At 41.8% G+C, this 14394-nt stretch overlaps 1 protein-coding gene across 1 annotated transcript in view; it reads right to left on the bottom strand.

The window, feature by feature from the left end:
- Positions 1-9890, bottom strand: part of LOC308151143 (GTPase KRas) — a 31435-nt gene extending 21545 nt beyond the window's left edge. The window contains exons 1-3 of the mRNA XM_080523965.1: positions 9632-9890; positions 7867-7979; positions 6089-6267 (exon numbers count right to left, since the gene is read on the bottom strand). Of these exons, the coding sequence (XP_080380091.1) occupies positions 6089-6267; positions 7867-7977 (290 nt within the window). The 5' untranslated portion in view covers positions 7978-7979; positions 9632-9890. The remainder of the gene's footprint in view (positions 1-6088; positions 6268-7866; positions 7980-9631) is intronic.
- Positions 9891-14394: the final 4504 nt, after the last annotated feature.

Raw genomic sequence — 14394 nt, 5'->3', positions numbered from 1 at the left:
CCCTACTAGCGGCTGTCGACAAAAGGTTCCAGACCGTCGAGGAGGAGCCCCAGTATGCTGTTGCAACCCTCTTGGACCCGCGTTACAAAGACAGGTGTGTATAATAGTGTGCTGATTAAGTATAAACGTTAAGTGTAAATATTTACTTTATTCAACACGTGTATTTTGTTTACTATGTTACTGCAGATACTTCACAAGTGTGGAAAGCAGCAAGCTTGCAAAGAGTGCACTGATCCAAGAGGTGGAGAAGACTGAGGAGTCTCGATCACTGGCAGCAGAGCCAGCCAACAAGGCCTCACGGATGGAAGCAGAGCCCCACACAAGCAGCAGGACCAGCAAGAGCTGCTTTAAGGGGCTGTATGAGGAAATCCTGCAAGAGCATGATGAGGAACAAGGCGGGGCCAGCAGCACAGCTACACAGGTACAGATAGAGACATATCTGGCTGAGAAAACCATCCACCGCTTAGAGAGCCCATTTGAGTACTGGGGAAAGAATAAGGAACGGTTCCCCACCCTGGCTGCTACTGCTGCAGTGTTTCTCTGTGCTCCCTCTACTAGTGTAGATAGTGAGAGACTGTTCAGCACAGCTTCCAACATACTGGATGAAAAGAGGAACAGGCTGCTAGGAGAGAGAGTAGAAATGCTCATCTTCTTAAAGAAGAACCTGCCTATGTAGTTGAACTTGAAGCCTAAGGATTTTAATTTGGAGGACTGAGTGCTGCTATGTGACATGTCTGCACTAATGTGCAGTGCACTTTATTTTGCTCCAGCTCTTTTGTTTTTTAAAGTGGAGTTTGTTTACATTTGTGATAACATTTCCTAACATTTAAAATATCCTTTTATTTATTTTACCAAATTCAGGCTGCACTTCTAAAATATTATTATTCCCTCAGGTAGGTCTACATCTTATGTTAGTCTCAAATGGGCCTTATTTTGTTTGTAAATGTTTACTTGCTGTTGCACTACTTGTACGGTTTTATATCTTAAAGTTATTTTGTTTGTAAATGTTTACTTGCTGTTGCACTACTACTACGACTGTTTTATATCTTAAAGTTATTCTGTTTGTAAATGTTCACTTGCTGTTGCACTACTACTACGACTGTTTTATAAACTCAAAGGCTTCGGTCACCGTGCCTTTTCACGAGCCGCACCCCGCCTCTGGAACTCTCTCCCTCAACCACTCAGAGACTCACCCTCACTCCTCACTTTTAAATCCCACCTCAAAACCTACCTGTTCTCCCATGCCTACAGCCTCCCCTACCCCTAGCAATCTCCCCCATCCCTGCCACCCCCGCCCCCCTGGACATGCATACAACCTCCCCTACCCCTAACCATCTCCCCTAACCCTGCCACCCCCCTCCCCCCATGGACATGCATACAACCTCCCCTTCCCCGTTCGTTAACTCTGTGTTCTATGTGCTCATGTTATCTGTTGCTTGTTGTTTCTGTGTTTTCCGTTTTTCCCATATTGTCAGCGTCTTTGAGCCTCGGAAAAGCGCTATATAAATCTAATAAATTATTATTATTATTATATCTTAAAGTTATTTTGTTTGTAATTGTTTACTTGCTGTTGCACTACTACTACGACTGTTTTATATCTTAAAGTTATTTTGTTTGTAAATGTTCACTTGCTGTTGCACTACTACTATGACTGTTTTATATCTTAAATGGATATTGCACTGATTGGCATCTGTGAGAGCCACATTTCAGGTTTTATAAGGGGTTGATTTTCTTGTCACCATACCAGGTAGACAATAAAAAAAAGTTCTATAGCATTCACTCTCTGTTGGTGTTTTTTCCTGTTTTACAAAGGTTTTGAGCAGTGCCAGACTAAGTGTTAGCAATAATTTTACATCGAGGTGAGTATGCGGCTCAAAAAACATGTTTTTTTGTTTAGTTTTTTCAAACGCCGTGGTATCGGATCGGTACTCGGTATCGGCAAGTACTGCACGGTCAGGTATCGGGATCGGGATCAAAAAATGGTATCGGAACAACACTATCCGTAACAGACTTTTTATGCAACAGTCAACCGCACGTGACATCGCCCGTTATTATATAGCTACAGTGTTTCCTCTATGCATTGATCCGCCACAAATACATTTTCTCTGCCACTAATTGATTCAGTCCACTAAGTCGACGTTTTCTCCTCAGGCTGTGCAACGAGAAAGGCAGCAAGGTATTATGACCGGAGAACAGAAAAAAAGCAGATTGAAGCTAGATTTAGGCCGCTTTCAGACCTACATTTCGTTCCGATTTAGGAACAGAACGGCGGAGGTACAGGAAAACAGGGCTCATGTCAGTTGGTTCTCAGCTGATAATATGCATTACCATGCTGTTGGTTGTTCACCGAATGCTCCATCTGATTGTCACACTGTGATTTTACTTGTGTAAACAGTTAATGAGTAACATTAGCTGGTTTTGTGCGTGTACTCTCTTGTAGGCCTACTTCGTATTGATGAGCTGATGATCTTTCAGTGTGTGTGTATGTATGTGACTGTCAGTCACAAGTTTATATTCTACGGATGTTGTTCAGTGCTGTATGCGGTTCTGTGTGTACTCTTGTGTACTAGGGATGGACGGTTTCCAATTATTGAAACCGAAAAACCGTCAAAGACTAAAACCGCGGTTTTCCGGTTAACCGAAAAACGACCGAAAAAAAAAAAAAAAAAAGAGAGCGACAATTTCAAATAATTGAGCCCTACTGCTACAATACACTCATGTCGAACACCATTAAAACACCGTAAGCACAGTCGCAACACATTTAGGCTACTTAGTTTCACAAATATAAGTGGAAAGGCAGACTTTTGTAAGCTACACCATACATGAAAACACATGAACACTTAACACACCAGCTCCGCTGATCCAGGGTGCACGCCTGCACGGAAGATCATCTCTTGGAACAGCGTCTTCATTGAATGAACTGCTTTCTCAATATCTTGGTTCTTAGACAAAGTTTCAGCTGCTGCTCAATGTATTGAAATATTTGAATACTGCTCAATAATCACTGAAATATTAGACTTAGAATTATGCAGTGAACATACTTAAAGCTTTTCATAAAAACCACATGCCGCGAGACTGACTCGTCCTGAACTGTCGTAAGTCAATCAACAAAGAATGCCCCATCAAAATAAAAGTGCCCATGGTAGAGCTGTCAAAATAGAGCTTTCAAAATAAATGTACTAATACAGATAGAGATAAATACAGAACTACCTTTGCGTCACTAAGTGACCGCGTATCTTCTGAGACATGCGTTCTGTCATCACTTTCAGTAGCGCCTTCACACACAGTGGTGCTGTGCACAAACACTCTTGATCCGTATAGCTCTTGTTTTATTATATTGTGGTTTAGTAAATACTGCACTTGGAGTTACATTCAATGCATGATTTGTGCTATAGAACATAAATAAAGTTTGATTGATTGATTGATATCAAATCAAATCACATTTTATTTCTATAGCGCATTTCTCACAAAAGTGACCCAATGCGCTTTACAGAGAGCAGCGAAAATGATCTTATTAAATGTAAGCGAGTAATTGTAAAAAACCTTTCCTATCTACCAATAACTGAAGGCAACTATCTTTCCCATAGAGTGATTCGTTACCCTTAAATATAATCCCAATTAGATATTAATCCTCAGTTATTCTTCACAACTGACCAAACCTCTCACTCATTGCGCGGCAGATTCAGACTGTATCATTGTTATTTTCACACACGACAAACATGTGACATGTTCCAGTTTTATTCTTTGAACAACATAGGGAAAAATAAATAAAAATAAATCCGGTTTCAGACGGTTTTGATAAAAAACCGTTTCTATTTTTATAAACCCCGGTTTTCGGTTTAACCGAAAAACCGTCCATCCCTATTGTGTACTTCATATTCGATGAGCTGATTATCTTTCACTGTGTGTGTGTGTGTGTGTGTGTGTGTCTTGGGCGTATCTGTCAGTCACATGTATATTATACCGTACGCCGTACGCCAACCTATGTTCAGTGCTGTATGTGTGTTCCCCATGTTCTGCTGCAGCTGTAGCCTCAGGATATCTTGGTTTGATCACCTGCTATATGAAACATTGCCGCTCGGCATTAATGGCTTAACCGCTGTTAAATTATTATATATTTTTTGGGGGTGAAATTACGTCTTTGTTTTGAGCGCGCATGTGCGTAAGTGACCACAACCGCCACTAATGTGAAAAATCCTGGAGGAAACACTGAGCTATATATAAACTCCTCGAAAAAAGTTTGGAAATGTTATTTCGGTCAATTATTCCTCCCCTTTAATAATACCAATTGGTATAGTTTTTTATATAATTGGAAAGCCTGATTAGTCACCTTTACAACGAGGTACAACTTGTAAGAATCATGCATTTGTGGAAGGAGAAACACAGCTAAACGTGTGGGTAGAGACCCAAAAGAATTTGCCAAAACCCCCTGCAAAACAGAACTTGTCATCATTGAAGGCAATCTCAATGCAGTAAGATATCGGAATGATATTCTGGAGCCAGTGGCGATCCTATATCTCCAGAATCTTGGACCAAACTCCCTCCTCCAGGATGACAACGCTCACCCCCACAGAGCCAGGACCAGAGTGACCAACGCAACCATATTGGCTTACTTGCGGCAAATCCTGGTTGAGGAATTGGATGCCATCCCACAGCAGTGTGTGACCAGGCTGGTGACCAGCATGAGGAGGAGGTGCCAAGCTGTTGTGACTGCGTATGGATCTTCCACACGCTACTGAGGTCCCTGACAGTGTAAAATGAATAAAGTATAAACATTTCAATATGTGTAGTTTTTTCCTTATTACTGTGGGAGAGTGCAATCATCCAATCTACCAAGCAACTCAAAACGAGAGTGAATAGCAACAGAAGAATATTGCAGGGGATTTTGGCAAATATTTTTGGGCCGCTACCCACACGTTTAGCTGTGTTGCTCCTTCCACGAATGCATGACCCTTACAAGTTGTACCTCGTTGTAAAAGTGACTAATCAGGCTTTCCAACGATATAAAATACAATACCAATTAGTATTATTAAAGGGGAGGAATAATCGACCGAAATAACGTTTCCAAACTTTTTTGAGGAGTTTATATACACATGTTTTAAAATCAAAAGTACCGCTTAAAGTACCGTTTTGGTACCGGCACCTTTTTTAAAGTATCGGTTTGGCACCGGTATCGAATAAAACCCAAACGATACCCAACCCTATCTATCTATCTATCCATCACACTTTCAAAATATCAAATTATCTATCTATCACACAATCAAACTACCACACTTTCAAAATATCAAACTATCTATCTATCTCGTCAAAAGTGGGAACTAATATTTCCTAAAAGACACTTGATGGAACTGTCGTTCGGGATTTAGTTTCCCACCTGTGAGACATTTTTGACACATGTATTACTTAAACCAGCCTGTTTGTTCTGAAGGATTGGTTAGTGAATTATTTGAGCCACATTCATGGAACGGAACTCGAGCTGAAATTATCGCAAATATCCCGGATTTGATTGAATCTGCGTTCTAGGAATACCCCCCAGGTATCTCAGGATTGGTGTAATGTATTCAAACTTCTTTGTTTTTGTTAGGACCCTAGCAGCGTGATTTTGGACGAGCTGCAATTTACGAACAGCTCCTTTAGATGTTCATAGTGATGTTCTTTCTTAGCTCCTATCTATCTACAAACGTGATAGTAGCAAAGGTGATTTTCTCCGGTATTTGGTTTGAGGTGTACCAACATTCAAATAAGCATATCTTCAACTATATGTTTTCACTTCATTTGTGTTATACATTGAAATCATTTTATTTAAATGTATGACATCATTTGAAAGCTTACAATCTACGCTTTCATAATCTGTAAGAAACTGAAAAATTACCATGCCCTACTTGGGGACTTTTTCACCAGACCCTGTTACATTTCTCAAAGGGAGATTTTCGACCAATCACACAATTCAATAGGTACATTTGACAGGAGCCTCATGGACAGAAAGCTGAACTTGCTGATGTCTCATGAACAACACTGAGGTGATCATAAGCAGTAGACCTGACTGGGAACAAATGCCTGGACGTTTGGTTTCTCAAATGCCTCCTACCTGTAGAGGTGCACATCTTCGAAGGACTTGCTGTTGTTGATGGCAAAGACACAGAGGAAGCCCTCCCCTGTCCTCATGTACTGGTCCCTCATGGCACTGTACTCCTCCTGACCTGCCGTGTCCAGGATGTCCAGCAAGCACGTCTCCCCGTCGATCACCACCTGCTTTCTGTACGAGTCCTACAGGGCAGAGGGCAACGGTCTTTCACTGTTGGTTCTATTCCTTCATTTAAGTTGGCTGAATGCATACTCATTGAAGGGGCAATCTGGGATTCAAACAACAACAAAGTGGTCACCCAGCCACTTGTTTTGGTAAGCAGTGGAGGATGGGGCTGGAGAAATGTAACCACTCCGATTCATAGACCGAGCAATGGATGCAAGGACTGACCATCAATAAGTTTCAACCATGTTGTGAAGCAAGTGAACAGTGTTATTTTCATTTATTTCTTTTTCACATTGTTTACAATCAACAGAGTAAACAAGCTTATATTTTCGTGTTCTGATTGGGTAAGACAGTTGAACACAGTTTATGAGGCATTTATAATATTCCTCAATGGCTATAAATCATTACATTAAATCCAAAAATGGATTTAACAACAATGAATGACCTGGGTTAAAGTTTAAGGGGAGAGGAGAGACTGAATGAGATAATCGGATACTGGAGACGACAAGGTGGCCATGGGAACACTGGGGTTAACACCCTTACTCTTTTTTTGATTCAAGACCTTGATTTAAAGGGTCACAGGTCCTTGACTGTTCTGATTGTATGTGTAACATTGTATGTTTTAAACATCCCTGTCGAAAGAGCTAACATACACTTAATGGTTTTATGAGTGGAAGTGTGCCTGCTCTTCCTTGATCGTCCTCAAAACTGATTTAGATGTGGCTCAAAACAGGCGCATTTGAGGGGGATACACTTCTGTTTGCTGCAGCCTTCTGCCTCCGTAGCTAGCTTCGTTGAGTTTACTTGACCACTAATCGTGTTGAGGCCAGATTTCCTCGTTTGGAAAGCCTGGAGATATCCTTTGCAGAATGTAGCTACAAAGGGGTGGAAACCCGTTTGAAATGAGTGACACCTCATCACACGTCAAATCAAATATCTTGCTTGGGCGGAGCACCAAAAATAATTCAGTTTTTCCTTCACGTTTTCTTTGATTTTCTTTAATGCTGCAAGCTAGCATAGGCAACAACTCTCTGCAAAATAGTCCTACCCGATTGAATAAGATTATGCATATTACAACAAGCAACCATTCTACGGGCGTGTGGGTGTGTGTGTGTGTGTGTGGGGGGGGGGGGGGGGGGGGGGGGGTTGGAATGTGTCATCCAATGAAATTGCAACAACATTCTCCCATCCAATTTAATGCACACCAGGACGGCTAATCTAAAATTCTTCACACCTCAGAGGCGAGAACACAACATGATTCAAGCTCAGCACCGACCTTATACTGCCATCTATTGACCGAGCGAGATCAGCGCAGTTTATGTTTGTGGAATTTGACTTAGTAGTAGGTAACTTACATACAAGCTGCCATTTAAGGCTCTGCGCGCATGTGGCGAGACGTACCATGACTATGCCTGGTCTAATCTGAAGAACAGCTATATAATAGGTGTCTAATTCAAACGCCCTAGCAGCTTAGCACTCTTGTAGATCTGAAAGGACACTAAACATTAACACAGCCAGATAAGCACCTCTCACTCAGACCTTTGCCAAAGGAGGGAGTGAAACTTGTGTGCCCATAATTACTTTACAAAATACTAAATTACACACACACGGCTCACCTCGATTGTGGGATCATATTCATCCACAAAGTGGTTCTGGATGAGCTGGATAGTTAGAGCACTTTTCCCCACGCCTCCCGCTCCGACTACCACAAGCTTATACTCTGTCATGTCTAGAGGGAGAAAGAGACATTATCAACAATCTCGAAGATGTCCTGCTGCTCAACGGTCAATTCAATGTACAACATACAGTATTTGAAGAATAAGATATATTTTTTATCCTCCTTACTTGATGGAAAAGGCTCATAGGATTACCAATAGAAAAATTATATGGGATTGTCATTGAACAGTTCATAGGTGTCCCATCACAGCTTGTGAGTGTCCAATGAGTGCCCTGTATCCCCGTGCCCAGGGTATTGCACACAGCACATGTAAGTCTGCAGCCACAGTGACTCAAAGGCCTTAGTGGGAATACATTTACTAAGTAAAGTATTTGTCCTTATGTGATTTCAGCAAATCACATGACTGTGAGGTGTGGCGTGGGTCAAAATCGTGGCGTGTGTGTGTGGGGGGGGGGGGGGGGGGGAGAGTTAGGTGCCCTATAACTGCCAGTGCCTGACCATCATGACACAAACTCTAAGAACATGACACAACATTGTTTGTGGTTCTTTAGTATGTAAAAACAACTGTTGAGCAACATACGTTTTAAAATGGAATGTAAAAAATCGAATGGATTGTCTTTCCAGCATCCATAGCTGTGTCTATGGTTCTAGAAAACAAATCTGAGTTTAATAACACACACTGAAACCAGCCATTTCAATGCATTAATTAGTCTATTTCGGGTCATAAATATATATATATCCAAAACTGGTGAAAGTTATTGGCAAAGGTAGTGACTTGTCAGCGTCATGCCAGGTGGGAACGATCTGTGACCTCAGTGTGTGAACATACGACGGAAACAGATGCTAAATGGGGATCAAAGTCAGGCATAATTGTTTAGGAAATTCCATTAAACATTGAGTCTATCATAGATTAGCCTAAATTTTTTCGAATCTTGAATCTCTGAATTTAGAAAAATCCCCTCTAACACACACCATACTTAGTAGATACGTAGATATCGACCTACAGGAGTACAGACACCTTAAAATCCGAATTAGCCTAAGCACTGGTAGATGGTTGTCGGGACTCTAAACGTGCTGGCCGGGCGGTAGGGATGATACACTACAGGTCTACATGTTAGATTTACAAAAGCCCGTGGAGCGATCTGCTAAAATCCACCCATTCAAATAATTGAAATAAAAGTCAAAATACCCACCAGATCTTTTAATCCACTATTTATCATGGACTGGTCTGACACTGGTTTAATTTGTAAAGGTTGGCGCTACTACCGTGGAGTAAAGGATAGGTTAAACTACTACTAGTCGCTGCTGGGTGCCCAGTGTACTTGCTACTCTGACGAAGGTCTATCGCAATCGGCAAAACGGCTTAATAAGTGGAATGAGTGTTACATGGGCCATGTCCGAATTAAACAGAATGCAATTGGAATAATGATGTGCATGTAAACGTGGCCTCGGGTAGGATGAAGCTGCATGTGAATACTATAATGATCGCGACAACTACATGTGCAACAAACACAACAACGCCGACAGTTTCTGGCTTTTACAGCGAAAGAGTCTGGACCTAATTTGACCCAGATTTGAAGGGAGCTAGCTCATAGCATAGCATACATAATAGAAGGCGGAATGTAGAAATAATTAGGCAAATAATGTATACATGTCACCACTGATTATGAGAAAAATATTATCTGTCAAAGACTTTACAGTACCTTAATGAGAGTCGTAGAATTGTCGCTAATAAAAATGAAGCTGTTGAATGGTAAAATGAGATTGGTGGCTACATAGCCTGAGACAAATCTAATTGAAGCAAGCTAAGAAAATTGATAGATTTTTACAAGCAGAAATTTTACAATCTGTAATTAAAGGCCAAAAATATCAAATCAATAATTGTGAGGAGGGGGGGGATGCTGTACAAATCCCAAATCAATTTAAAGATCTAAATTAGTGGTAGTGGAGTAAATCTCTTTGGACTCCATTGTGGTTGAAAATGGGTAGGGCTGTCACGAGCCAATACGGTTGTCGTAAAGTAGACAGATGCTGTTTTAAACCAATCAGAATGGGTTTCAGTTTCCAGTTCCTGTTTGCTACCTGATTTTGATTTTGAAGCTCTCCAATCAGCAACCGACTAAATCGTCACTCACATCTTCAACTCGACCAGAGATTTGTGCTGCGTACCAATAGTCTCTCCTCTGCAAACTCCACTCGCTTCCTTCTCAAAAAGCATGGGAGGAGAATACCTCCTAAATGGGATGGGAGGAGAATGGGAGGAGAATACCTCCTAAATTTCGTTGTTTGGTACCTGTACTGTAGCAATGACAAATAAAGTCTATCTCTATCTCTACTGAGAAAGGGCTTATTCCACACATCCCGAGATTGACAAGTAAGAACAAAATAAACTGATTACAGTTACTCATTAATGGAAAATGTAAGCAAACAACAAAAAGTGTGTTCGGAATGGTATACTAGCATACTGCATACTAGCATACTCAATGAGTATACGGCATATACTGCCTACTAAATTCATAATAAGTATGCGAAAACCAGCCGACCGTTTATACAGTATGCATACTGCCTCCCAGAATGCATTTCGCCGGGAGCGGGGGATTTAAACCTCCATTTTAAACCTCCATTGGCTAAAAGGTGTAATTTGTGTAAGGTGTAAAAGTGTTAACATGTCATTTTATGAAGTTTTAATATGTTTTCAGGCGAGAAAGTAACCACATATATTCCCAAAATGTGTCCAGTTTATCAAAATAACCAAAATCATAATAACGTTGCTTACTTACGGAGTAAGTTGTAACATAATTACAACAAGTTGTAAAATGATTTGGGGGGCCAATATCTTTAACTAGCTCAAGTAACTAGCTTACTATATTGTTGTCTTAACAGTTGGTAAAATAACATGATTAAAATAAATATATATGAGCAATAACATATCGTGGGCTTGCTGCAGCAAGCACTACAACCAACTTGTCCATCTGAAGCTACAATACTGGGATCATTCGTGATTGGGCTACAAGCAGTCAAATACTAGGCGAACATGTGTGTAAGACACAAATAAACTTGGATTTTATGCATTTCAAGTGGCATCTTTGTAATCATGACGATGTAGTCATGTCTAAGAATGCATTTCACCATGTTAATTCCCAGTATAGTGAAAATACCACCGCTCATCCGTGATCAGACTTAGCTGGGGTGCTGCAGCTGAAGAGTATCAAATAGAGTGCAAAAAAGCAGCATCTGCACCAGGGGCGGCGCTAGGGGGTGGCTACTGGGGCTCAAGCCCCGGATGTTTTCTGAAAAGCCCCGAATGTTTTACAAAAAAAAAAAAAAAAAAAACTCTCGTGGGTAACGTGCAGTACCGGAGTCCAACAGAGAGGCAGGAGCTGCGCGACATTAGCCTGCATACTGCGTAGCCTGCCCTGCCCTGAAGAAGAAGTGATCTCAATCAGTGCCTGACTTGCACAATTGTAAGGATGGATATCCCAAAGTTGTTTTCAACAAAACAAGCGCCAAGAACTGTTGCAGCAGCCGTATCAGCAGCTGACAACAATGACTTCACCAGCAGTGATGACATAGATGATGTTTCAGGTTTGTGAATCTTATTAGAAAGGTGACTGACTCACTGACACTACTTTTCCGGTTTGCTAATGCTAGCTGGCTATCATAACATAACGTTATGTTATAATGAAAATGAAACATAGCAAGGTACTGTTACGGTACATGGTAAGAAATCAAACAAAGGATAATACTTATTCAAATAAAGTAATATTATACTTATAATACTTATTCAAATAAAGTGAATAACAGGCTGATAGTCTTTGATATCTGCACTCTGGTTGACTGAGTAACAAGTGAAAAAGAATGATGTAACGTTAATGTTACAGCTAGTAAACATGGAGTAACCACATTAAGTATGCCCTTATGGTAGTATGTATGTATACAGAACATGACTCAAATCTATCCTAAGATGTAACTCTAACTAACTAAGTTTGTTTAATGTCCCAGGGGGGATTTGATTTCACAGTACTATACACAGGCCAACAATACATGTAATATATCGTCATATAACACAGGACAAGACTCTAAATACAATATAAGTGGTGAGCACAGAGTCTGCCCTGATATACATACTGTAACATAACTAGCCTCAGCCCATCAATTATGTAATTCTATACAAATATAAATGATGGTGACTGACAGGGGGAGCTACGTGTGCTGACCTCCCTCTGTGCCCAGAACCACCACAATTAGTTTGCTTCATTAAAGGGTGTGAATGTATATGTGTTCTCCAGTGCCTTATGTCCGCTTTAAGGTGGTGGTAAGTTGAAGGTTGAAGGCCAAAAATTCTCCCTCTGGGCTAAGCCCCGGATCTCCTACGATCCTAAATCCGCCCCTGATCTGCACACTCAAATCTGTGCAAAAAAACATGTTTATTGCAAACTTTCGGTCCAACAGCTGTATGCTAAGTTTGTATGACGCAGTTTGACAAGGCTGAAAGCGCACAGGGTTGCCAGATGGGATTGACAATTTACAGCCTAAACTTTCTATAACCTCAAAATCAAGTAGCCCATTCGGCGGTAACCCGCCCCATCTGGCAACCCTGGACGCGAAATGCATTTTGGGGATCCAGTACTCCAGAAGTGTAGAGTCGTATCACACTTAAATAAAATATAGTATATATACAACATTTCTCGCATACTCAAATCTCGCATACTGTACAGTGTGAACACTCTTGCATACTCAAATCTACGTCATATCTAGTATGAGTAGTATGCTAGTATGCTATTCCGAACACAGCCATGGGAAGCTCATTCCACCAGCGGGGAGCCAGTGTCGTGAAGACACGTGATCAGGCAGCATGACTGCCATGTTGGTGTAGAGGTGGTGGGGCCAGTCGGCCAGCAGAGGTGGAGGAGCGGAGTGAACGGGCTGGAGTTTGGGGGGTGACCATTTCCTGCAGGTAGGCAGGGGCTGTCCCTTTATCTGCCTGGTATGCAAGCACCAGGGTCTTGAATCTGATGCGAGCTGCTATCGGGAGCCAGTGCAGGGTGCGAAGGAGAGGGGTGACATGGGAGAATTTGGGGAGGTTGAACACCAGACGGGCAGCAGCGTTCTGGATGAGCTGCAGAGGTCTGATGGCGGAGGCGGGGAGCCCAGCCAGGAGTACATTGCAGTAATCAAGGCGGGAGAGTGACTGGATCAAGAGTTGGGCTGCTTCTCTCGTGAGGAATGGTCATATCCTTCTGATGTTGTAAAGGAAGAATCTGCAGGAGCGTGCCGTTGCTGCAATGTTCTCTGCACAGGTGGTTGTCCAGGATCACTCCAAGGTTCTTGGCTGTCAGGGAGGGGGTTACAGTAGAGTTCTCCACTGTGATGGAGAAGTCTTGGAGAGGGCAAGCTTTCCCGGGGATGAAGAGGAGCTCAGTCTTGTTAAGGTTGAGCTTGAGATGGTGGTCTGACATCCATGTTGAAATGTCAGCGAGACATGCAGAGACACACATGTCCCACGTGTAGGTCAGAGGGGGGGAAGGACAGGAAGAGTTGAGTGTCATCAGCGTAGCTGTGGTAGGCGAACCCATGTGAGGAGATTACCGAGCCAAGAGACTTTGTGTAGAGGGAGAACAGTAGGGCCCTAGGACAGAGCCCTGGGGTACCCCAGTGGTGAGGGTCTGTGGAGAAGACAGCGATTCTCTCCAGGTCACCTGGTAGTCTCCAGGCTCTCACCATGTAAACAACAGCTGTATGATGAGTTTGTATGACGCAGTTTGACGAGACTGAAGAGATGCGCAATGCATTTTGGGGATGTTGAGTAGGAATAGCATGCATCGATCGCATACTCAAAGATTCTGCAAAATCTACTACCCATACTAGATTTCTCAATACTCAAATTTCGCATACTGTACAGTGTGAATGCACTTGCTTACTCAAATCTACGTCATATCTAATATATACAGTATGTTACGGTACATGTGGGAATACGGTACATGTGGGAAAACTAGGGTTAGGGTTAGGTGCTAGGGTGCTACGGTTAGGGTTAGTATTAGGGGTAGGGTTAGGGTTAGGGTTAAGGTTAAGGTTAGACATGCCAGCATGTACCAAGCCACCCTAGCACCTAACCCTAACCCTAGTTTTCCCACATGTACCGTATTCCCACATGTACCGTAACATATATATACATTACATACAGTACATATCTGTACTATATTGCACACTGTATGATATTGCATTTCATGTCATTGTAACCTGCACAGAATGTTGCACTACTGCTCTATAGAAGCACGACTGGTCCCAATGTAGTACAACTATTACTATCACCATATCATCTTATTACCTCATCTTACTTGTTTCTATTATCACCTTATTCATTTTACTTTATGAATGAATGGTCTTTATTGTCATTGCTATAGTACAGGTACCAAACAACGACATTTAGGAGGGGTGGCTCCCCTGGTGCTAGGAAAGATTTTAT

The sequence above is a fragment of the Nansenia antarctica genome (assembly GCF_963989245.1).
Source record: "Nansenia antarctica genome assembly, chromosome: 2".
In the NCBI taxonomy this organism is placed as follows: Eukaryota; Metazoa; Chordata; class Actinopteri; order Argentiniformes; family Microstomatidae; genus Nansenia; species Nansenia antarctica.
The sequence above is the reverse complement of the archived record's forward strand: the minus strand, read 5'-3'. Positions and strand labels throughout refer to the sequence as shown.